We start from the raw sequence: 23668 nt of genomic DNA on the forward strand, positions 1-23668 counted from the left end.
TTATTAATCTTGTAGTGACCTATTGGCACAGTTCAGAAACCCTCTGGTCACACTCATGGCAACGATGGGTGTTGGAGGTAGAAGGGACATTAGAAGACAGTGTGTCCCATCCACCCTTCCTCATTACCCAGAGGGGGACACGAGACCCAGAGAGGTGAAGTAACTTACCCAGGGTCACACAGCAAGCTGGCTCAAACCCGAGCCTCCTGAGTGCCAGTCTAGGCAGTGCATTGTGGTGAAACGAGGTAGCCTGAGGACGGCGCTCTTCAGGTTCATACAGACCTGGGTGAGTTTTGTCCCGGCCACGTAGCAGCAATAAGAGAGACAGCTGACGTTTATTGAGCTCTGACTGTACCAGGTGTTTGCTAAGTGCTTTACAGTTATTGCTACATTTGGTTTTTGCAACGACCCTGTAAGGAACTGTTATCTCTGTTTTGCAAAGGGGGAAACTGAGGCACAGAGCAACGAAGTAACTTGTCCATGGTCATATTATAAAGGGTAGATGCAGGCGCAAAACTGCAGAACCTGTATTCTCAGCTACTATGCTTAAGTGCGTGAACTTAACCCGAGGAGAACTTTCCCCGTCTGTAAAATAAGGTAAATAATAGATCCTTGTAGGTTTTTGATGGATTAAAGGTAATGACCGAAACATGTCTCATATCCAGTGGGCACTTAATATTTTATTCTTTTTTGTTGTTGTTGTTATTTATAATCAGATTTGCTGTTTGATGAAGCCACACTGTGTCCCCCCAACCTTTGCTGAAGCTTCGCAAGTTTGCTGGTCGTGCAGTTCTCAGTGTGTGCGCCCTGGTCAGCAACATGAGCACCTGGGTGTCTGCTTAGAAAATTCTCAGGCCCCACCCCAGACCTACTGCATCAGCCTACAGGGGAGGGGAGACAGGGAGCCCTCGATGGAGCGGCCCTCCAGATAATTCTGGAGCACTCGAAAGTTTGGGATCAATGCCCTCCTTTTACCACTAATGTCCCTGCGAACTACTTGCAATGACAATAGACGTGCCCTGGGTTGGTGCTTCTAAGCTTCAGTTTTAGGGAGCACCTTTCACCGGCCTGGGGGCTCCCATTGCATTTTTTTCATCTCATATTGCGTTTCTCTCCCTCTGGTAGGAACCTGTTTACAAACAGATTTGAGCTGGCAATGGTGCCTTTTGGATCATCCTTCCCAGCGCTGTGCCGGGGGAGGATGCGGGAGTCTGGGCGAGCTAAGAATTCTGGGGAGCTCAGGCCACACCACGTGCTGGGCTGGGTTCCTCCTTCTGTGAATCTCAGCATTTTCGTGCCTTATTTTCCCCATCTGTACATTAGATTTATGAAAACCCAACTGCCCTTTTAATATCAAAGTTTTGTTTTGAAATAATAGACTTAAGGCTCTTTGAAAAGTCTATTTATCGTATTATTAACACGATCTCTCTTTTTCCCCCCCCTTCGTAGATATTTTAAGATTCAGAAACACTTCATTTTCGGCCCCTTCTCTCTCCCTCTTTACAAGAAAGCCTTCCTCCTCATCTGGCACCGGTGTGGCTAGATGTGCTGCTGGAATGTTCCCCCTCGACACCTTTGTTGCCGTGTGTCTGTGAGTATAGTCACGTGCATCCGAGGTACCTGGTTGGGAGGTTTGTGTCCGGGCCGTGTCATCAACTGCCACTCGCCAACTACATGGAGTCATTTACTTTTTATTCCTGATTGATGTCTGGCCACGTGCTCCGTGGCAGGTCACCTTGTACCTTAACCCAGAAAATTCGGAAGTGTGGGAGGGGAAGGCTGGCCACACCCATGTGTGATTGAATTTCAGAGTCTCTGAGAAATGTCTCCTGTCCCAAAATACTCCTGTTCCTGTCATGTGACCTCTGAAGATTAATTTCTTTTGTCTGAGGCAGGGCTTCTCCCACAAGCACCTCCCCCATCCTGCCTGTTACTTTTTGTTTGCATCACACCTTGGTCCTCAGGATACATGGATAGAATTGGCCCGTAGCTGGAACTGCTGGTAAGAAAACCTCACTTATGTGACTGCCCCCTCGGAGACATCCACGTCTATACCATCACCCCGTCACCCGCATCAAAAGTTACCTTTAGGGGCCCCTGGAGGGCTCAGTGGCTAAGCATCTGCCTTTGGCTCAGGGTGTGATCCCGGGGTCCTGGGATCGAGTCCCGATGGGGAGCCTGCTTCTCCCTCTGCATATGTCTCTACCTCTCTCTGTGTGTCCCTCATGAATAAATAAGTAAAATCTCAAAAAAAAAAAGCCACCTTTATTAAAACTGGTTACCAATTAGGTAGGTTAAATAAATTGGTTTAACTAACATTTAAAAAAATGATAACAAAGAGTTTTCTCCCCAAGTTTTTTTTTCTCCCCAAGTTTATCTGATTCCTACCTTTCATTCCTCTTTCCCCATGTGTGTATGAGTTGGGTTCCTACTGATTTTGAACCCATATAATGTAGATGAAAGATAGGAATCCTTAGTCCTCTCAGCTGCAAGTATCTTCCCCAGTGTTTAGGGTGCTTTGGCTTATGATCTTTCTTTACAATTATAATATGGAATTTAGTTAAATCCATTAATCTTTGACTTTATCATTTTTCATTATTTATTCTTGAACGCCACCCCCCTCCCCCTTAAAACTGTTAGGTATTATTTATCTGTATTTTAGTGAGGGTGTAGTGGTTTGGGTCTCACTGGGCTGTTTTCTCTGCATGTTCCTTGGTGCTGGCGTGATGAGGCTTTGCTCACACGAGTCTTCTCCCTGCAGATGCCTCACTGCGCTGGGCCTGGCCCTGCCCCTGGCCGGGACTGTCTACGAGGCAGCCAGGCGGAGGGGGTCTGATGGCCGGCCTCCCCGCTGCCTCCAGCCACCGACCCAAGTCTGCCTTTGAGAGAGATGCAGAGGACTGAACTGAGACACGGAGCAGGGTGCCTGGCCCAGCCCTCACTATCAGGAACCCCAAGCAGAGGAAAAGGTAGGCACTCTAAGAACCTAAGGCCACTCACGAGAGGTGACTCAGACGAGTTGCAGTCAGAAAATAAATACTTCGGTGCTGGAATCTAGTGAAAGCCCAGCAGCTTCCAAATGCCAATGTGGAGGTTGGGTCTCTGCTCTTTACAATCCCATCTTTGTTTGCTGTCAAAGTGTTGAGGCGAGGTCACTAAAAATGCTGCTTTCTTTCTTGGGTACAATTATCCAGTGTCCTTTGTGCTCCCCAATGACTAGGTCGGAACAGAGCTTGGGTTTCACTGGAGTAATCCTTTAAAGGACAATCCCATGATCCCAGTGCCTATTTGCAGTGTCACAGCTACGCAGATGACTCACAGAACCTTCCTGGCATCACTAAGGTAAAGGATTTACGTGTCAATCGAAGCCAGGGGAGTCATTGTGCAACCAGTTAGAGCCTGGCAGGGGCAGCTGAACCAGGACCAGATAACCAACCCACTTAACGAAGAGCGAGCTGGACCGCAGTGAGCAGGTGGCCGCCTTGCGTTGGGTTGTGGTTAAAAGTCAAATGCATTTCCCTCATTTCCGCCTGCCCATATGGCGAGGCAAAGACCACACACCCCCTCTGAAATAAGAATAGCGTCCCCGTGCGAACATCTTTAGAATATGGGGAATCACGTCCAGCAGAGCCCCTGGAGGGGCACGGAGCTGACCTTCCCTTACTCCACCTAAGAGGATAAAAAAGACACAACTTCAGTGACCAGGCCAACAGATTATGACTATGTGATCGAGTAGCTTCAGGCAGCATGTCCACCTGCACAACGGAGGGCACAGTGATGATTTGATCAGATCCTCTGGATCTTCAGGCAAAGACAAAAGCGAATGTTAACACCACCACAAACTCCCAACAAGGAAAGCAACACAAAGCACGCTTTGTGTCAGGATGACATAATAGAAGAGCTGAGAATCCTCACCCTCCTTCACGTGTCCGAGGGCGCCCAGGGGCCTGGCGGGTCCCCGGCACCCATCATCCTCAAGGGAAGTGCTCATTGTTCAGCTCCTGCACGGGGGTCAGTCCCTGGGCTGCTTCGTAATTTCTACCCACTGGCCATCATTTTGCCCTATTTTTACTCCATCACATCAGATACCGGGGACGGATACAATGGGCCCCCGCCACGTCTCAGAGTTCCCTGCTCACTCCTCATGTGACATGGCTCAAGAACTCGGCTACCTGGCTGCCACCTAGAAGGTTCCATGGACATGACACAAACAGCACATGTTGAGTGACCCCCCCACCCCTTGGTCAAACCTGCCTTGGTTTCTAACTCTGCCCTTGGTCAGGTTGTTTGACCTCTAGGAGCTCAGTCTCCACGTGCATAAAACAGGGGCATACGCTGGGATTTGTTGAAGGAAGTAAATGAGATAATGTGAGCTGTCCTCCTCCTGATTCATTGCTCATTTCTTCATTCTCTTCCCTTAAGCCAGAAGGAGGAAAGGGTAGCAGCTTTAATTGGCCAAGACCTCTCACTAACACTGACCTTGCTGAGGTCAGCTGGGTCCCGGGCACCTGCCACATGCTTCTGGTTGTCAGACTGGGGGTGAGCCTACAGTCACCAAGATTCACCCTCGGCTAGCATTCGGGGGAAGGCTGAGCCTCAGAACCTGATGTTCTAAGGCCAGATCGCAGGATTTCAGGCAGGCACACCTGGTATGGTGTCAGGAATGAGCCCCTGAGACGTTAGGGATTTAGCCCAAAATAGGGTTGTCTGTGATCGGGGCGGGAGGGTCATGTTAGCTTTTTCAGCAATGACATTTAAGTGTGGCTTCAAAAAGGCATATTGGGGGGCGGTGTCTTCTGTGTTCTGTTGCTGTAGCAATTTTTTTTTGTATTTAATACCATCAGAATAAAATATCACATCTTGAACGGTTGGAAATAAAAATCAAGGCGGAGAGAGCCCTAGGGTTGGCATCATTTTCCCTCTCCACGTTTACACTCACCAGCGAGTCAAATCAACATAAGACTACCGTGTCTTCTCAAAGTTCAGAGCCAAATTGGGTATTTCAGATTCCTGGTTCTTTATCCTCCAAATAATCATTGCATTCGCTTAGGGCAGTTTCCTGTTACATGAGTCTGTCCTTTCCTACTTAGATGACAAAAATATGAGTTCGTGTTTGAGGAAGTTTCCATGAAGTAAATAGCTTGGATTTCAGCCCTTGAAACAGGGCTCTTGGTCTGTGGTCCATTGCTTGAGGTGGGCTCACCTCAAGTAATAATCACTGAGAAAATCCAAAGGGGCCACCAGGCTTCCCAAAGCACCGTCACACCCCACGGTTCTCAAACTTTGGGGAGCATTGGAAGCACCTGGAGGGCTTCAGCACATCACAGCACAGATTGCTGGGCCTGGCCCTCGAAGATTCTGAGACAGTAGGTCTGGGATGAGACCTGGGACTGTGCCTTTCTAACAGGTCCCCAGGTGATGCTGAAGCTGCTGGACTGGTGAGCCCTCACTTTGAGAACCACAGATCACATCCTCCCCATGCCCCTTTGGCTCATCCTTTCCATCTATGAATGGGTACACGGGGCCCAGAGGCCGTCCTCCCCACAGGACCAGTTATTTTCAGACAACGTTAGAAGCTGCTACTAGTTAAGTTCACCCACAAGTAGAATTTAGATAGAAAAAAGTCAAATTGTAGCAAAACGTATTCAGTGCTCGCTTGCCAAGGTGGACATCAGGCCAGATGTTTGACAGACGTGCTCAAAGGCTCACAGCAGCACCGCCAAAAAGCGTGCTCGGCTTAAAAGTGAGGGAAGGGGTCCTGAGAGGTGAAGAGTGAGCTGGGGCCGGGCAGAGAGAGCCCGACCACATCTCTCCGCTGTGGCAGGTGGCTTCTCAGGGCTGGGCCAGGTGCCGGTGAGCGCAAATGCCTCCAGCCGACGGAGCAAGCTCCGAGCCTCCGGGCAGGCCCACGGTGGGAGTGACCCCAGTGGAGAGACTCCTATGGACAGCTGGAACCTCAGAAATGTGCAGAAATGGGCAATTTCATCCTCCCATTTAAGAAATTGGCGCCCCGTGACAAGCCAGATCTCATTTGTAAAGAAGTCTCAATCCTACACCCTTGCACCTGCAATGTTTAAGCACCAAAGCTACATCCAAGAGGAAAATAGGAGTCTCGTGGAGCAGCTCGCTCAAGCCTTCCTTCGGAGGTGCCGGCTCGCGATTCCAGCTATTTGGAATTAATCTAAATGCATCCAATTAATTTTTTTTAAATGAGAAGACATGAGTTAGGAGAAGGGATTAGAGCAGCAGGGCTTAATGTAGTGAGTCGAGCAGGTGTGCTAGCATCTCGTTTGTTCTTCACGATATTCCTACGGTTGCAAGATCTACGTCGATTCCCGTTTTGTAGATGTGGAAACATAGGCTGGAGAATTTAATTCACTTGCCAGAGGTTACGGAGCATCCAACAAAGGACAGCCAGAGTCAGAGCCACGAGCAGCCAACTATAAAGCCAGCATCCTTAGCTGCTGTACCACCTGCCCCTGTTCTCACACCTGTACTTGACAGGTAGGGATGCTGTTTGCAAGTAGTTCGTTCTTGGGAGGACGGAAGAAATGCCATTGTCAAGTGAAATGCTGGCTTTATGGAGCATGTGGTTTCTGAAGGATGCCTAAGTTCTCTTCCCCACCCTCCTCCAACCCCCCACTTTTGTCCAACAGGACTGGGGTCAGGTGTTGGCATCCCGGGGGCCTGAGCTCGGTTAGCATATTCTGTGCGTGGCAGTGTGGACACCAACGTCAAATCGGGCACGTTAGGGAAAAGGAGGGAGACCACACCCAAAGGTGCACAGATAGATCAAGAGGGGGCCGTGAAGCACGGGGTGGAGCAGTCCAGGGCCACAGCAAAGGAGTGTCCGCGTGACAGCCAGGATCACTGGTGTGTGTGTTTTGACTCCTGTTTGCGGGCCAGCGTGTGGGCTGGTCTGGCTCTCAGCGTGGCCTGTAATACCTGTGCTCTTGTCCAGGGTTTTTAGGAGCCACGGGGCGTGCGCTGACATGCTTTTCTTGGCAGAAGAACATGCTGGCCATCTGGACCACAAGGACGCCAAGAAGCACGTGCTCTGCGCTGAATGGCATCCGAGTTCTGAGCCTCCTCTGGATCTTGTCGGGGCACACCAGTCAGATGACTGCGTGGCTGTCTTTGGGTGAGGAGGACTGATGGGTCTTTGTGAGCAGTCGAGGAAGAGAGATGCTTTCAAGTGAGGGGAGCACGCTGGGCCTCCAGACGTGAGGCTGCAGCCTTCCTCGGTTTTAGAGACAGAGCCGGGACCGCCCACGAGTGAGTTTTCCAGGCCAACAGGCCGGTGCCTGTGGTTGCATTACCTCCTCCCGAGTGTGAACCAGGCACCTGATTACCAGGTGAGCAGTGATGCCTGAGGATTGTACGTTCGTTGTCCAGAGAGCTGGGTTCCTTCTAGTGATGATTAACGAGGCCAGAAACGAACGCTTCCTTCTCCTGGAAAAACAGGCATAAATAAGGATTGTGCGCTGGTGTTACACGAGCGTTTCTCGGCCCTCCGCCGGTTGCCTCCCTGGTGGAAGGCCGCCAGCAGCAGCAACCCTGCGTAAGCGTGGTCAGCGTTGAGGGGAAGGCCAGCCTGGGGGGGCTTGAAGGACCCCCTGGGGGATCGGCACCCAGTCCGTGGGCAGGCAATGCAGCTGGGGCCCCCGAGTGGCCGTGGGCACCGTGAGAGCAGGAAGCAGCTCAAAGCCTTGGTCACGGTTCCACGGTGCTCATCACCACCTCCAATGCCAATCTACCTTCTCCTCTTTTTTTTTTTATAAGATTTTATTTACTTATTTGACAAGAGGGAGCACTAGTGGGGGATGCTGTAGGCAGAGGGAGAGGGAGAAGCAGGTGACTCCCCACTGAGCAGGGAGCCCGACTCGGGCCTTGATCCCAGGACCCCGGGATCACGACCCAAGCCAAAGGCAACTGTCTAACCAACTGGCCACCCAGGCGCTCCTACCTTCTCCTCTTAAGTTGTGGGGTTGCCCAAAATCCCCTTGATGCTGTGAAAGCTGAAGGCATTCCTCTTGGTTTTTTGAAGACATAAATCACATGACTTTCTTCCGTGAAACCAAGACACTGTTTTTATGTTTGTTGCAGATAATGTGCTCGAGTGGAAGACCAGAGTGCTTAAAAACCCACTGTACCTTTATTCTCGGAGTGGCCCGTTCTATCTTGGGGTTGACACATTTTTCCTGATCAGGTAATAGGGTGTTTTCTCTGCTACTGTACGTGTCTCTGTTTGTCGGGGGACGGGTGCATGCCTGGGACGCCATTATCACTTTAGTGAGAAAAACCGAATGACTCCTATTTATTTCCTCACCTGGCCTTTGCTTCTGTCCAACTGTGGATAGTACTGCTGTCATAAGCTCCTCTCTTTTGTATCTTCAGTTTATTAAATGAGTTAGAATGGTTCTCTGAATTTTTTTTCCAAAAGGTGGTTTTATTTGAATCAAAATTGATTATTTCAGTGGTTCTCAAATTCTGGCCCATGGACTGATGAAAATCCGTGATAAAGTTGACAGTTCTCACTAGAGTGAAGTGTGAACAAATATGATGTGACATTTCATGAAGCTATCTTTATTTAATTTAACTACTAGGAGGTACATCTTCTTAATTGTGTGATAAATGTCAGGCACCATGTTGAGGGCTGCCGCATTACCTTGCTTAATCCTAACGATGTCCCCATACAGTGGGGACCACTGTTAAAATCCCCATTTTCTTCTCTTTTTGTTGCTAAGGTGAAATTCACATGATAAAATTAAGCGCCTCAAGTGAACAATTCAGTGGCATCTAGCACATTTCCAGGATTGCACAACCACCCCTTCTAACTAGTTCCAACACACTTTCAACATCCCCAAAGGAAACCTCATACCCACTCAGCAGTTATTTCCTAACCCATTCCCCACCCCAGTTCCTAGAAATCTGCTCTCTGAATCCGTGCATTTACCTCTTCTAGATATTTTGTACCAATGGGCCACATAATGCTTGGCCTTTCTGTGCCTGGCTTCCTTTATTTAGCATGATGTTCCAGACACTCAGGTGCATCGTAGCATGTATCAACACTTCATTCCTTTTCATGACCAAATAATATTCCATTGTATGGATAGACTACAAAATCTCTACCTCCAAGGTAAGACCTCTGAGACTGAGGGAGATGTTCCTGGTGTGGACCCGCTATCCAAACCCAGGCAATCTGACTCTAGAGTCTATATTCTTAGTCCCCATGCTGACCTGCCTTGATCTCTTTGGGGATCAATGCCTCTTCCTTCACAGGGAGATAGTGATAGTAGGTGGCAGCTGTTTTTATCAAATGCTAAGCATTCATCCATCCAACCATGATCTACTGAGTCCCTGTTTGCGGGGCATCGTTCTAGTCGCTGAGGGAGACAACCAAGGATAAAACAAACAGGCACTTCTTATGGGGTTTCCAGTAATGTGTGTGTGTGTGTGTGTGTGTGTGTCCAGCAATAAGCAAGCAAATAAACAAGAAAAAATGTTTTAGTAATAAATACTAGGAAAGAATAGAACAGTGGTTGTAGAGAGCAAGTGGGTAACTATTTCGACTCATCGGAGAAGGGGCTACTGGGTCTAAGTGGCAAGGGGAGCTGGCCACGGGAAAATCCAGGATGAGAAGGTTTCAGGCAAAGGGAGCCACTAGTGCAGAAGGGCTAAGGAGGGAGAGAGAGAGAGAACGTGTGTGTCTTGTTAAAGGAGCAGAAAGAAGGCTGAAGCATAGCGAAGGTGGGGAGAGAGGGAAGAGCGAGCCAGGCAGGGCCAGACCCCAGGGGACCACGTAGCGAGACTCAGGAGTTTGGGCTTCGGCTTGGTGGGACAAGAAGTAGTTGGACAGTCTCCTTTGAAAAGCCGTATCATCTGACATTTGAAAAGCGATCACTCTGGCTCCTGTGTTAGTAACAGGCCTAAGGATAAAGGCCAGGATGGAAGTAGGGAGGTCAGTCTGGTGACCTTGGCTGTGCTTTGGATGAGAAACAATGAGGGGACGGAGGAGGGGTGAGGGACAGAGGGAGAAGGTCAGGGTCAAGATAGGCTTTAGAGGCAGAAGCAGGCCTGTTGCTCATCGGACGAGATGTGTCCGATGTCCTCTGTCTAGAGGGGACCGGAGAGGGATTTCTGGTGTGGCTGGGTGACCGAGGTCACGGAGGTGACACTCACTGAGTGGAGAGCCTGGAGGAGAAGCCGGGTTTGGAGGGAGACTCAGGCTTTCTGCTGGAATCGAACGGCCCGACCAAGTGAAGATAAAGGGAGCCCGTAGACGCCCACGTCGAGGTGTCGGCAGGGCTCTGCAACCTGGAGCTCAGTGGGAATGTCGAGGCCGGAGAGGGCGACCTTGGAGCCCTTGAGTTACGGGCAGCGTGGAGGCCACAGAGCTGGGCAGATTGTGCCGGATGGAGAGCAGAACGGCAGGTCAGGCCTGGGTGCCAAGGCCTCGGCCGCCCGGCCTGTAGGCTCCCTAGGGAGTCTGAGAAGGAGTGACCGGTGAAATGTGAGGACAAGTGCGACGCTGCAGGCACCAGGGAGCCAAGACAGGAAAGTGGTTCACGAAGGATGGGCGTCATCAACAGGCCCGCGGGACGGGCATTGACTGTGCACAGAGGCGACCTCTGTGTATGGCTCTGGGGTGGAGGCTACTGGGGTCCCCGTCTGGGGCCCGGGGGTGGCCGCCTGGCAGGTGCAGCAAGGACGGCGTGGCGTGGAGGTGCTGACCGTGGCGGGGGTGCCGTGCCGTGTGTGGGGAGGGTCCCAGGAAAGACAGGGGACCCCACCACATACCTGCATCACATGCTGGGAAGGACCCAAGGGAAGCGCCGCGCAGCTGCACAGTGCTGCTGGCCAGAGGGCCCGCAGCCAGCTTCTGATAAGGGCCTCGTAGTTGGCTTTTTTTTTTTATTAAAATTTTATTTTTTTAATTTTAAAGTCTATGATATTCTTGGGACGCCTGAGTGGCTCAGCGGTTGAGTCTCTGCCTTTGGCCAGGGCGTGATCCTGGAGTCCCAGGATCAAGTCCCATGTCGGGCTCCCTGCATGGAGCCTGCTTCTCCCTCTGCCTGTGTCTTTACCTCTGTGTGTGTGTCTCATGAATAAATAAATAAAATCTTGAAAAAAAAAAAGGTCTATGAAATTCCAAAGTGTACGAGCCACCAGACTAGGAGGGAGCTAGCCCACAAACAGGGCGGAGCGTCAGGAGGGGGCCTACTGACCACCAGTTTCTGCAGCACTTACCTACTGGGTGACTTGCTCCCCGTCCTCCTCCAGATGTTCACCCAAACGTTCCCTTCCCAACGACTCCTTGATTGTTCTCCTTGTCGGAAACGGACCCACCAGCACTCTTAGCTTCATTTTGCCTGATTTATTTTTTCTCTTTATCATACATGCTCAGGGATGCCACTTACTTATTACTTCATATTAATCATCTGTGTCTCCCCACTGGAACATAAGGTAGGACTTTTTCTGCTTTGTGTCCTGCTGACATTGGTGCCTTAAATCAGTGTCAAGTGTATTGCTCAATAAGTAGCTGTTAAAATTATTTTCTTTCTTTCCTTTTTTGTTTTGGAAATTATTTCTTAATTATTTTAGCCCTAGATTCTGGTGTGATAGTTTCTTGGGGTTAATGGAGAAAAAGTAGGGTACAGAACGAGCTGAGACCAGGCCACCAGGGCAGCAGCTCATGCTAGGAGGTGGCCAGGGTGACAGTAGAATGGTCCACACAGGCAAGGGTCAGAGGCCACTGTCTGCAGTGATATGGGAACCACTAGGCACCAGACTTTCCAAGGGGGCACAGCTGAGTCTAACCGGGCAGGCAAAGCCCAACTGCAGGGACCTGGTGGGTGGGAAGTCTGCCCCGGAGACAGCTTTCAAAGTCTGGACCTCTGTTCCCTGCAAGAGGACTGTAAGAACAAGGCAAAACAAGACACCAAATGCTGGATGGGACTGAGTGGCACAGCTCCAAGCCGTGGGAGGGAGGCTGGCAAGGACGGATCGGGATGGCTGGAAGCAAAGCCAAAACTCAAGCTGGAGGACTGCCACCAGGAGGGAAGAATGAAGGCCTGAGAAGCCACTGGTCGTGCCTGGACTATCGGTGTGAATCTCTGAGACGACAGGGACGCCATTGGGTCAGCCCTGAGAATCCCAAAACACAGGCCAGGGCCCTGAAATTTCAGATGTTCAAGAAAATGACAAATATGCGCCCCTTTATTGTAAAGACTACTTATCTGACTCCTGGGTCGCTCTGGGGCCTGGGAAGTGCCGGGCCTTTTATCGGTTCTCAGAATATAGCCCCAATGCAGTTGTTCCAGCATCGTCTGGAAGGCTGTTAGAAATGCAGATTCTCGGGCCCCGTCCCAGACCCACTGAATCATACAGTCTGGGCTGTAAGAAGCCCTTGGGGTGCTTCTGGCTGCTGCCATCTGCTAAAGTCTGCGAACCACGGTGGGAGGAGCTGAGGAAGGCAGAGTGGAAACCAGCAGCTCCTGACCCAGCCTAAGAGATCAAGGCATCCATCTCTTTTCCCTCTTCTCTTTCTCATCGCCTGGCTCAGGAACTATTTTTTTCCCCCTCCAGTATTCTTTTTTTTTTTTTTTTTTTTTTTTACTTAGAAAGTGCACATTGGAGGTGCCAGTGTGGCTCAATCGGAAGAGCAGGTGATTCTTGATCTCAGGGTCGTGAGTTCAAGCCCCACATTGGGGGGGGGGGGTGGCGGGTAGAGATGACTTAAATAAATAAACTTTAACAAATAGAAAGTAAAAAAGAAAGTGCACATATTCTCTTAAATAAAATTTTCATTTGGACAATGGACATATTACTGAGTGATTCCTTGTATTGCCATCACGCTAAGAGCCTACGATTTTTTTTTAATTACATTTACTAAACCTAGGAGGTTGGAATGAATATCATGCCCGTTTTTACAGCTGGGAAAGTTGATGTGCAGAGATGAAATAACTTGCCCCAGTCCCCCCAGCTAGGAAAGTGAGAGTCAGAATGGAAGCATAATGTCTGTTTTGTGTCCGAAGTGTGTCTTACCCACCATGTCACTCATATGTTTACATAGTACAACTAAAGACTTCTGACTCTCCCTGGTGACAGTTGGGGGGGTCCCTTTCTAGCCCTCTGACTTCGCGCATCTCTACTGCGGGATTGTACTCTTCCCCAGTGGGGTCAGGTCTCTGGGTCTTCCCGGCATCCTATAGCGACTTCTGCTCACAGCCTGTTTCCTACCAGCCTTTCTCATTGTCCTCTGGATGAACTGAATGGCTGGATGGTGCAGGCCCGCAGAGAGGGACCCCGATTCATTCTTTTCTGAAATGAAGAGGAGGCCGGAATTGGAATTGGCTGTCCTACTTCCACATCCCAGTGCTCCCTTCAACATGTCTCTATCAATTGTGTCCTATTATAGTGAACCCAACTTGCTGCGTTTCAAAAGAAAATCGTGCTGGCAGAGAACAAAAACATTCTCTCACCCTCCCCGATCCCTTCCAACACACACACACAGCCTTCTTTTGCAATAGGAAATGCATTCGTTCCTTAGGGAAACACCCACAAGGATCATTGGCATGAATGTCGAAAGGTCAGGAAACTCACTCACAAACTTGCTTGTCATCAAGTTGGCACTCAAGAGACATAGCCTGTTTCTTTAGTTGAACATGCTGGGGAACACATTTGTCATCAGGATGTGTTGGTTGAGAATCTTGGGCAACCTCACTGAGTCTTTGAGCCTCTATTGCCCTACAAGGTAAGCAGGGATGGTAATATCTTCCCTTTTACCAATCACTCACTCAACAAACATTTATTGTCAAGTAGTTTGGTATTGCCCTAGAAGCAAAAGCAACACCATTAGTGAAAGTACTTTGAAAATGATGTGGTACTGGGACGCCTGGGAGGCTCAGCAGGTGAGTGTCCGCCTTCGGCTCAGGGTGTGATCCCGGGGTCCTGGGATGGAGTCCAGAATTGGGCTCCCTGTGGGGAGCCTGCTTCTCCCTCTGCCTGTGTCTCTGTCTCTCTCTGTGTCTCTCATGAATAAATAAATAAAATCTTAAAAAAAAAAGAAAACAGTGTGGCCCTATAGAAGTAGAGGGCTTTGGATGTTATTACTTCAAAAGGCTAATGTGGTAGCTCTTAGAGTGGTTCACCAAATATTTCTGGTTCTCTTTCTTCCAGTCCCTTGATAACAGTCTACTACTTCCGGCCCCACTGCAGTTGGGTGGGAATGAGGTCTGGCCGATGATGGATACCTGGTGTTGCCAGTATGCTAAAGAGCTTTAAACATGTCACTTCTGGGCTAGAACATTTATTTTTTTATTTTTATTTTTTTAAAGATTTATTTATTTATTTATTCATGAGAGGCACACAGAGAAGCAGAGACATAGGCAGAAGGAGAAGCAAGCTCCATGTAGGGTGCCTGACATGGGACTTGATCCCAGGACCATAGGATCATGACTTGAGCTAAAGGCAGATGCTCAAGAGCTGAGCCACCCAGGTGTCCCTGGGCTAGAACCTTCCATTGCTGGTTTGAAGCCCTCCCACATGTTCTTGTTCTCTGCCCTGGTTGCTGGTGACCTTTTGGATAGTGACTGCTCCCCCAGCCTGGGTCTCCCGGTGAGGAAGATGCTGACCTCAAGGTAACTGGCCATGGGCATGCGGCCTAAGCATGATAAAAACCTATGGTTTTAGTATTGGAGGTATCTTGTTACTACAGCATAACTTACTGTAACGTGATAGAGAGCCAAGTTAACCATCCAGTGAACTGCATCACTGGTAAGTTCCTCCTGTGATTGGTCTTCTCTCTCTCTCTCAGTGGCTGGTTAAGTGCAAGGTCATTTTTAAAGATACACCAGGATTCAGACCAAGGAAGAACCCTCAGCGTCATATTCAGATATGTCCTCAGCCGCCTTACAAGGTAGGTCTCTTTGTATAATCTCTTTTTTAAAAAAGACTATTTATTTATTTATTATTTATTTATTTGAGAGAGAAAGAAAGAGAGAGCATAAGCAGGGGGAGCTGCAGGCAGAGGGAGAGGGAGAAGTAGGCCCCCGAAGAGCAGGGACCCCGATGCAGGACCCGATCCCACGACCCTGGGGTCATGACCTGAGCCGAAGGCAGATGCTCAACTGACTGAGCCACCCAGGCACCCTGTATAATTTCTTAATTAATTATTACTGTGTAACAATTTATTACTTTTTGGTCTTCAGCCCTCTTTTGAAATAATTTTCAAAGAGAAACCGAGAGACATAGTTTTCTTCATAAAATTGATTTTTGCTGGCTTAATGGCTTTTGTCAGTGGAAGATTCCAATTTTCCTGGTATTTATCCTAAGAGAATTTGATCTATATTAAAACAGCCTTCTTCCTCAGCTGATGGGCAGCAGATTTCAATAAATGTACTGTCAGTTTTCCCTGGAATGTGTATTCAACAGGGGAATGTGCATGGCTCCTCTAAATTGGTAGTAATGGGTCCTGTAAGTCAGAGTACTAATGGTAATGATAAAAAATAAAATAAGATCGAACAAGGAGAGGGGCAGGTGAAGCTTGAGACGGTGGTCCTTCTGCTCAGAGGGAGGCAGGGAGGACATGGTCCTCTTCACCAATGTGTGGGTGGTTGGGGTGGGAGGGGATACAGTATCAGGACGGAGTATGGAGTCCGTGGGGTGGCAGACAGGTAGTGATGCAATCAGACCCACGGAGCGTAGGGAGAAGAGGAGACGTCAACTCAACCCTTTTGTATTTTCTCTAAGTCGTGGGATGTTGCTGGCTGAGCTGGAGCCAGCTCTTGCTACTGATGGTCTATGCCTCTCCTGCTACGCTTCATTGTCACGAAACAGGAAGGGGGGACAGTCTTCTGACCTAGTAAAATGCAGTAGGTAAGATCTGACTCTGCTCAATCCCCCACCAGCTGTGTGACCTTGAGAAAGTGGCTCCACCTTTCTGTGTTGGAGTTTTCTCATCTCAAAAAATGAGAAGAATAATGGCACTCATGCCATTGGACTCTTGTGAGGATTAAATGAGAGAACGTGTGCTAAGAACTTAGAAAAAATGTGTGACACCCAGTAAGCCTTCCATAAGTACAAGCTGCCATCATTACTGTGGTTGCTACTTGCACCTTGTAACTTTTCTGGTAAATGGGGTAAGAATGAGTCTGAGCTAAGAATAGACCTCTACTGATTTCTTTTCACTATGACCTTTGTGGTTTCTTCCAAATGCTACTAAATCCAGCCCCTTGACCTGGACACTTGGCAGAGTGCTTAGTCTTTCAATATCTTTTGGGTCCTTGGCACTGGGTTTAGCTTATTCTACCCTGGGGTCTTCTGTAGAGGGACTGGCATTCAGACTGGAGTTTCTTAGTGGGGGATGTTGATGGGTGGGGTGGGGCGTGGGATCCAATGGCACACTGGGTTCTGGCTGGGAACCCTGCTTCAGAAGGAAAGTCCTAGAGCGGGGGACTGAAGAGTGGGATGTGTTTTAGCCGGCAGATACAGCAGTAGCGGGGGAGAGAGAGAGAGAGAGAGAGAGAGAGAGAGAGAGAGAGTGTGTGTGTGTGTGTGTGTGTGTGTGAGGCCTCATGGGGCAAGATGCCTGTGAGGATCCCATGATTAAATTGTTGCCATATCTGGACAGGACAGCAGATCTGGACTGGTGTTGGCATTGGGAATGGAGAGAGGGCAAGTCAGGAACACTCAGATTTTCTAGCCTGAACAACATGGTGGATGGTGGTAATGCTCTTGAGATAGGGAGCTCTGGGAAGGTGGCAGATGGGAGCCAGGAAGAAAGAGTCCAACCTAGGACAAAATTTTGTTGAAAAATTAGAGGAAGTAGGGATGCCTGGGTGTCTCAGTGGTTGAGTGTCTGCCTTTGGCTCAGGGTGTGATCCTGGAGTCCCGGGATAGGTCCTAATCGGGCTCCCTGCATGGGCCCTGTTTCTCCCTCTGCCTGTGTCTCTGCCTCTCTCTGTGTCTCTCGTGAATAAATAAGTAAAATCTTTAAAAACCAAAAAAAGAAAAGAAAATAAAAATTAGAAGAAGCATCACCAACTGAGTTTGAACTCACTCTGTGAGGTAAACCCAGTGAGAAAGCAGCCACGCTCCTAGCCTGTTTGATATTCTCATTCTTGTTATTATTCACTTACGATGGATTGCTTGCCTACTTACCTGGAAGTAAGATCATTTGTTCACTCTCTCCTCTGTATTTGAGGACCCCCCGTGTGCCAGGCGCTGTTGTAAGCCCTGGGGACTCAGCACTCGATGACCATGCCGGTGCCTTCTGGCCTGAGGGTTATGTTCTAGAGAATAGAGACAGGCAGTCAACAAATAAACAGGCAACATTAAGTTGCAACGTGCAAATACATTTATTACAGGTCAGTGATGAGAAGTGTCACAAAGTGCTAATGTGGAGAGGGAGGCACGATGCAGTCTTCCTCTGGAAGGGTAGTCAGGGAAGGTGACATTTGTCAAAGGAAATAAAAGAAGGTTCTATGCAAAGAGAAGGCTGTGATGGAAGAAGGGCCTATATGAGGAGTGGGTGCAGAGAAGGGAACACGGTTGGTGTCTTTGAGAGGTGACGCCTGGGTGGCTCAGCAGTTGAGCGTCTGCCTTCAACCCAGGGCGTGATCCTGGAGTCCCGGGATCTAGTCCCCTGTTGGGCTCCCTGCAGGGAGCCTGCTTCTCTCTCTGCCTCTCTCTCTGTGTCTCTCATGCATAAATAAATACATAATCTTAAAAAAAAAAACAACAACAACAACCCCAGAGAGCCCACCAGAGTGGAGTGAGCAGCACTTGGGGAACAGAAGGAAGTGGGGTCAGGAAGGTGGGGCATGGGCTCCAGGGCCCGGGTTGGGTCGTTCCGGACCTCTTAGCTGCCTTAAGGACTTTCTATTTTATTTGGAGACAAGATGGCTTTGGAGGGTTCCAGAAGGGGAGTGGCACGGTCAGATTTACATTTTCCAAGAATCACTCTGAGAATAGACAGTGAGAGGACAGAGGCAGGGAGGGGAGGCAGCTGGGAACTTTTGCAGCTATAAGAAAATGCAAAAACCCAGCTTCCAGGGGCAAATGAGAACAAAGATTATGTAACTGGAAATGAGGGGAGTAGATGTTCCTGACCCTTAAAACTGTGTGATTATTCCAACCAGGAGCCACATTTTAAAAGTCAGGAGGTAAAAAATAAAATAAAATAAAATAAAATAAAATAAAATAAAATAAAATAAAATAAAATAAAATAAAATAAAATAATAAAATAAAATAAAATAAAATAAATAAAAGTCAGGAGGTTCTTTTTTTTAATATAAGTAAAAAATTTCTGATAAAAATGTCTGTAACAGAAGGTTATGCACTAAAAGTAAGGACACCCAATCCCGTCTCACTCCCCGCAGGCCACCTCTGTTAACAGCTTCTTGTGAATTCTTGCAGATGCTTTCCATGTATTTATATACATTGTTTTTTTTTCTCATTATATGCTGTGCTATTTTGCATGTACCTTTTTTTTTCACTTATTGATTGAATGTTGGTTGTTGGTATGTCTCTGCATGAGAGGACCCACCAAAAAAAAAAAAAAAAAAAAAGAAGAAGAAGAAAGAAAGGACCCATCTTACTGACTTGAAAGGTTGCCTGGGAAGGTGCCGTGTGGGTGGGCCATTGGAGCTCCACCTGTCACTATTAATGGGCATGGCGGTACTTCCAAGTTTTTTTGTTATCTTAAACAATAATGCAATGTCTATACATTTTTGTGCACTTTTCTGAAAGCGTTTTTTTTTAAGATTTTGTTTATTTATTCATAAGAGACACAGAGAGAAAGAGAGGCAGAGACACAAGCAGAGGGAGAAGCAGTCTCCTCGCAGGGAGTCCGACATGGGACTCCATCCTGGGTCTCCAGGGTCACGCCCTGGTCCGAAGGCGGCGCTAAACCGCTGCGCCACCCGGGCTGCCCTCTGAAAGTGTTTATGGGTAAATGCCTACAAGTAGAATTGCTAGTCTGGTGCATCTAACATTTCGATGGGTATTTTCCAATTTACCTTCCCACCTGCTTCTCGTGCTCCTTACAACAGCTGATGTACTTTTTAAACTTTGAAAACTTTGACTTTAAATCTTCCAGAAGCTTGAACAAAAATGAAGAGCACTTACACTTATATGATGCTTTTGAGGTTTCCAACTGTTTTCTTTTTTAAAAAAGATTTTATTTATTTGTTCATGAGAGACACAGAGAGAGAGGCAGAGACAGAGAGAGAGAAGCAGGCTCCCTGTGGGGAGCCCGATGTGGGACTCGATCGCCCTGGGCCGAAGGCTGAGGCTCAACCATTGAGCTACCCAGGTGCCCTCCAACTGTTGTCTCACCCATCTCCTTTGGTTCTCAAAAAAAATCTCAGGATGTGGGAATCATGATTCTTCTTAAAACGACCTGAAAGGGGGGGAATCCCTGGGTGGCTTGGCGGTTTAGCGCCTGCCTTTGGCCCAGGGCATGATCCTGGAGACCCAGGATCGAGTCCCATGTCGGGCTCCCTGCATGGAGTCTGCTTCTCCCTTTGCCTGGGTCTCTCCATCTCTTTCCCTCTCTCTGTGTCTCTCATGAATAAATAAATAAAATATAAAAAAAAAAACTGATCTGAAGGATTACCATTCCCCCCCCCCATTTCCTCTCCAGGTGAAAGAGAGAGAAGTCTTGTAATTTTCTCAGTGTGAAAATTTAGACAAAACTAGAGCACACATCTCTGGAGCCTTGCTCCTCCTCAAGATGGGGCCCACCCCAGCAGGTCTCCTGCCCGCACAGGCCCCACCCCAGAGGCTGCCTGTCGGGGAGGCCCTGCCCCTACCCTGTTCCTTCCAGAGGGCATCTGACCTGAACTCTGGCTCTGAGGGGAGGAGGGGGTTGACTTACTCTCCCCGAGGGAGGTGACAGATGGTGGGGAGAGAGGCTTGGGAAGCGGAGCCCAGGCCTGTAGGAGCAGCTGCGGGGCAGCACGGTCAGATGGCTGATGTGGCAGGGCCCAGGCCCAGGGAGGGCTCTGAGGCTGCTGTCTGAGCCGATCTGGGGAGACGCGTCTTGGCACAGTCGGTGGCCCTTTCTGTCTGACTGTGATCTGCAACTCCAGCCTGCTCCCTGCATGCCCCCAGCCCTCCGGCCTACCAGACACATGCCAGGATGTTATCGTTATGGGGAGGACAGGAGGCCACCAGGTCTGGGGCCCGGGACCAAGCGGAGGCTGGGTGCTGCCCTATGACTCTGCTGGGGGGTGTGCCTGCAGCAGTCCTGCCCTTCCCATCTGTCACCTCCCTGACATGCCCCCTGAGATGTTCGGAGATGCTGCTGGGCCACATGCTGTACTCTGAATTTTGACATGTGTTCTTTTACAAGATGGCTGGGATCATAGCTCACCCAGAATGCCAGGACTGTGTCCCAACCTCACTTCTAAACTGGACACCAGTGATGTCCAATAAGTACCCACCAGACACGTGGCCCATGGCAACGCGTGGCGAGTATGCAGTTTACACACTGGATTCTTAGTCAAAGAAGAAAGGATGTAAAGCAGCTCAGTAATTTTTTAGATTGATTACTTATTGAAATGACAATATTTTGGATTCATTGGGCCACATAAAGTATATTATTAAAATTCGTTGTAGCTATTTCTTTCCACTGACAAATGCGGCTACTAGAAAGTATAAACCAGGTGGCAGGTGTGGCTCTTCTGTTTCTAAAGGACACCTGTGCTTTTCTTCCCCCCATCATTTTTGTAGCTGCTTCAAGTCCTGCTTGGAAGGGGGTAGGGTATGAAGGAAGGGAGGGAGAAATAAAGCAATGAAGGGAGAGAGGAAAAGACAGAGGGAGGGAGGAAAGGTATTGTCCTGGCACCGGGGCAGAGAGGACCGCACATGTCCCATCTCAGCTCTGCTGTATGGCCGGGCCACCTTGGCCAAGTGGCCACAGTTCTCAGAGCTCTAGTGTCCCCATCAGTAGAGCAGAGGTACTATGTCCCTGCCAGGAACCTTCCGAGGCGTAGAGGCATCTGAGAAGCCCTAGCGCGGTGGCCGACACGCACCACTTGCTCAATGATTGAGAGTTTTGCATCGCGGCCCCAGAACCGGCTCATGTGGTAGCCCACGATGCTTTACCCACGAACAGAGGAGCCTCGAGGCGTGGGTGGGTTGCTGGCCTCCCACCCGCACAATGTGCTTTGGAGCCTCTCTGTGGCTCACCCAGGGGACAGAGTGGGACCAGCGCGGAGAGTCACCCTCCCTGGCCTCCACCCCGGCTCTCCCCTGCCAGGTTACAGCCTCTGCACATGTATTCCGTGTGCTTGTTGGTTGGATTGTTCTCTCTGGCCCCCTGGGGGCCCGTCTGGGAGGTGCCCAAGTCCCACCTGGATAACTGCCGGCTCGCATGGTGGACAAATCTGCTGCTGCTCAACGATTTCCTGTCCGTCGGGAATGCGGTGAGTCCCAGGTTCTCGGCTGGGGCCAGGCTGGGGGCCGTGAGCAAGCGCGGGGCCTCACTTTACCCGGTTTGGTGAGCTTTCCCAGGACCAGCCCTAGTCTGATGCCCTTTCTTCTGGCATATTCTCCGGAGTAACAGTGAAGCCACGGGAGGGTGGGCTGTGGGCAGGGAGACTAGCCTCCCAGGATGGGTGAGCGTAACCAAACCGTCTGGGCAGGTGCAGCTGCTGTGAAAAGCAGTGGGAGGCAGGGACGGAGCAAAGCAGCGGGCATCTAGGGCCCAGTGGCCTGGCTCCGCTGGGTTCCAGTCTGTGTCACCCCATGGAGATAGGACACTTTCTCCACCTCTACGCAGACGGCCTGTCACTGGGACAGAACATCGCACTGCACCTTTGCTGTGATGAGTTCTTTTCCGCTTCCAGCCAGATGTGGCAGGGCCACCACATCTGCGCACATTGGTTGTGGCCTCCCCAGGGCCCTCCCATCCTCATGAAGACGCTGGAGTAAACGGAAGGGAAATCATTCTGATTAGATCATGTCACTGACTTTTGCATATGCCTTGAAAGCAGGGCTGCAGAGAGAACCACTAAAGTGTGGCTAATCCCTGCACGTGACGACTTACCAAGCGGGTGACTGCCTTCCGTGAGCAGGTGCCCAGCAGCTCGGGCAGGGCGCACATCACAGTCTAACTGCCTTCGGGTGGGTCTGTGACAAGGCCCCGGGAGGACAGGCTGGCTGTTTGCCCAGATGCACACTGGCTTGGCCCATAGGTGAGAATCGGTGGCAAGGATGTGAGCCAGCCCACCGTGGGCCCCTGAGAGCAGATGTGAGGGCCGTCAAGCCGTGAGAATTCACAGATTTCCCCATCAAGGGAACTTCTTCCTAACTGGGACAAGGAAAGCTGTCCCTTCCACCAGATGAGTCTGGTCTCCCTTGGAGTGGGGAGGTGGGGGTGGATCGGATGCAAAAGGAGACTTTTATCTCTGAAGCCCTGGAGAGATTGAAGAAATACAGGTAACTGCCTCGCTTCACACAAACACAGGCAGCCAGCGGACCGACGGGGCTTCAGCCTGCCGATCACCTGTCAGGCATGCGTGGGCACCCTGGGGCTTCCGGAGCCAGGCCTCCATCCTAAATGAGCACGCCCCTCCCCTGGAGTTGGGGAGGGCTGGCAAGGCCCGGAAGAGGGAGCAGCATGGACCCTTCCCACCCCCATGGCACCAAAACGATGACTGCTCCTAACATTCGTGTCATGGGATAGCACTGAGCTCCCACAACCATCCTGGGAGCTTAGCTATTACTGCTTTTTCCAACAAGAGGGAAAACTTGTCTGCATTTCCATCCTGTAAGCTGGCAATGATCACCCCCATCACACAGGCTTGTTAAATGAGTAAATGAGTGAGGTACGTGAAATACCTGTAACCCCAAATTCCTTTGTCTTTCCATGGAAGCGCCCCACCCTCCACCCACAGGTGCCCTGTGGATTCCTCCTCCATCCAGCTCCCGACAGGTTAGAAAATGTGGGGCAGCCCCGGGCACCAGGGGCAGGAGTAACCTCGGCTCCTCTCATTTCAGTGTAATGGTTGGACGTGGTACCTCGCCAATGACTTTCAGTTCCATCTCACCACGCCGGCGATCGTCCTCATCCACAGAAAGTGAGTGTCCCTGCGACAGGAGTGTCGCCCCGTGGGATGTCTCCCACTGACCTCTCAGCGAGCGCTGCAGTAAAAGAGCAGCTTTTATGATGTAGGAGACGAACCTTTTAGAACAGTTCAGACACCGAATGCTCCTGTTTACCTTTCTCTGCGTCCTCCTCTGATCTTTGTCCTACACAACTGCCCCTGTGTTCTTGCAGAGTTCTCACCAGCGGGCACTAATAGCCTCTGCTTTTCCAACTTAATGGTCCTTGTAAACATTTCCACATAGCCATCTGCCTACTTCTCAATTTTAGGAGTTCTGTGCCATTTTTGTGGTTGGCCGTCTAGATTAGTTCCAATTTTTCGTGACTCCAAATGACACCCCAATACTGTCTTTGAATGTGCTACTTTTCCCTCTTATTCATTTCCTTGGGGTCCTATTTCCAAGAGGAATTACTAGGTCAAAGGGTAGGAACGATTTTGTGGCGCTTGTTGCAAATTGTGTGGTTATTCTCCAGAAAGAATGAGGTCATTTACAGCGCCCCAAGCAATGCATCAGTGTACCTGTTCCCCATATCCGATATTTATTAGCTTAA

At 49.7% G+C, this 23668-nt stretch overlaps 1 protein-coding gene across 1 annotated transcript in view; it reads left to right on the forward strand.

Moving 5' to 3' along the window:
* The first annotated feature begins 7014 nt into the window (after positions 1-7014).
* The window catches only part of LOC129495389 (O-acyltransferase like protein-like), a 34672-nt gene continuing 18018 nt past the window's right edge, over positions 7015-23668 (forward strand). Inside the window, exons 1-5 of the mRNA XM_055302840.1 lie at positions 7015-7141; positions 8107-8209; positions 14819-14920; positions 21269-21434; positions 23011-23090. Of these exons, the coding sequence (XP_055158815.1) occupies positions 7015-7141; positions 8107-8209; positions 14819-14920; positions 21269-21434; positions 23011-23090 (578 nt within the window). The remainder of the gene's footprint in view (positions 7142-8106; positions 8210-14818; positions 14921-21268; positions 21435-23010; positions 23091-23668) is intronic.

This window comes from Nyctereutes procyonoides, unplaced genomic scaffold (assembly GCF_905146905.1).
Source record: "Nyctereutes procyonoides isolate TBG_1078 unplaced genomic scaffold, NYPRO_anot_genome, whole genome shotgun sequence".
In the NCBI taxonomy this organism is placed as follows: domain Eukaryota; kingdom Metazoa; phylum Chordata; class Mammalia; order Carnivora; family Canidae; genus Nyctereutes; species Nyctereutes procyonoides.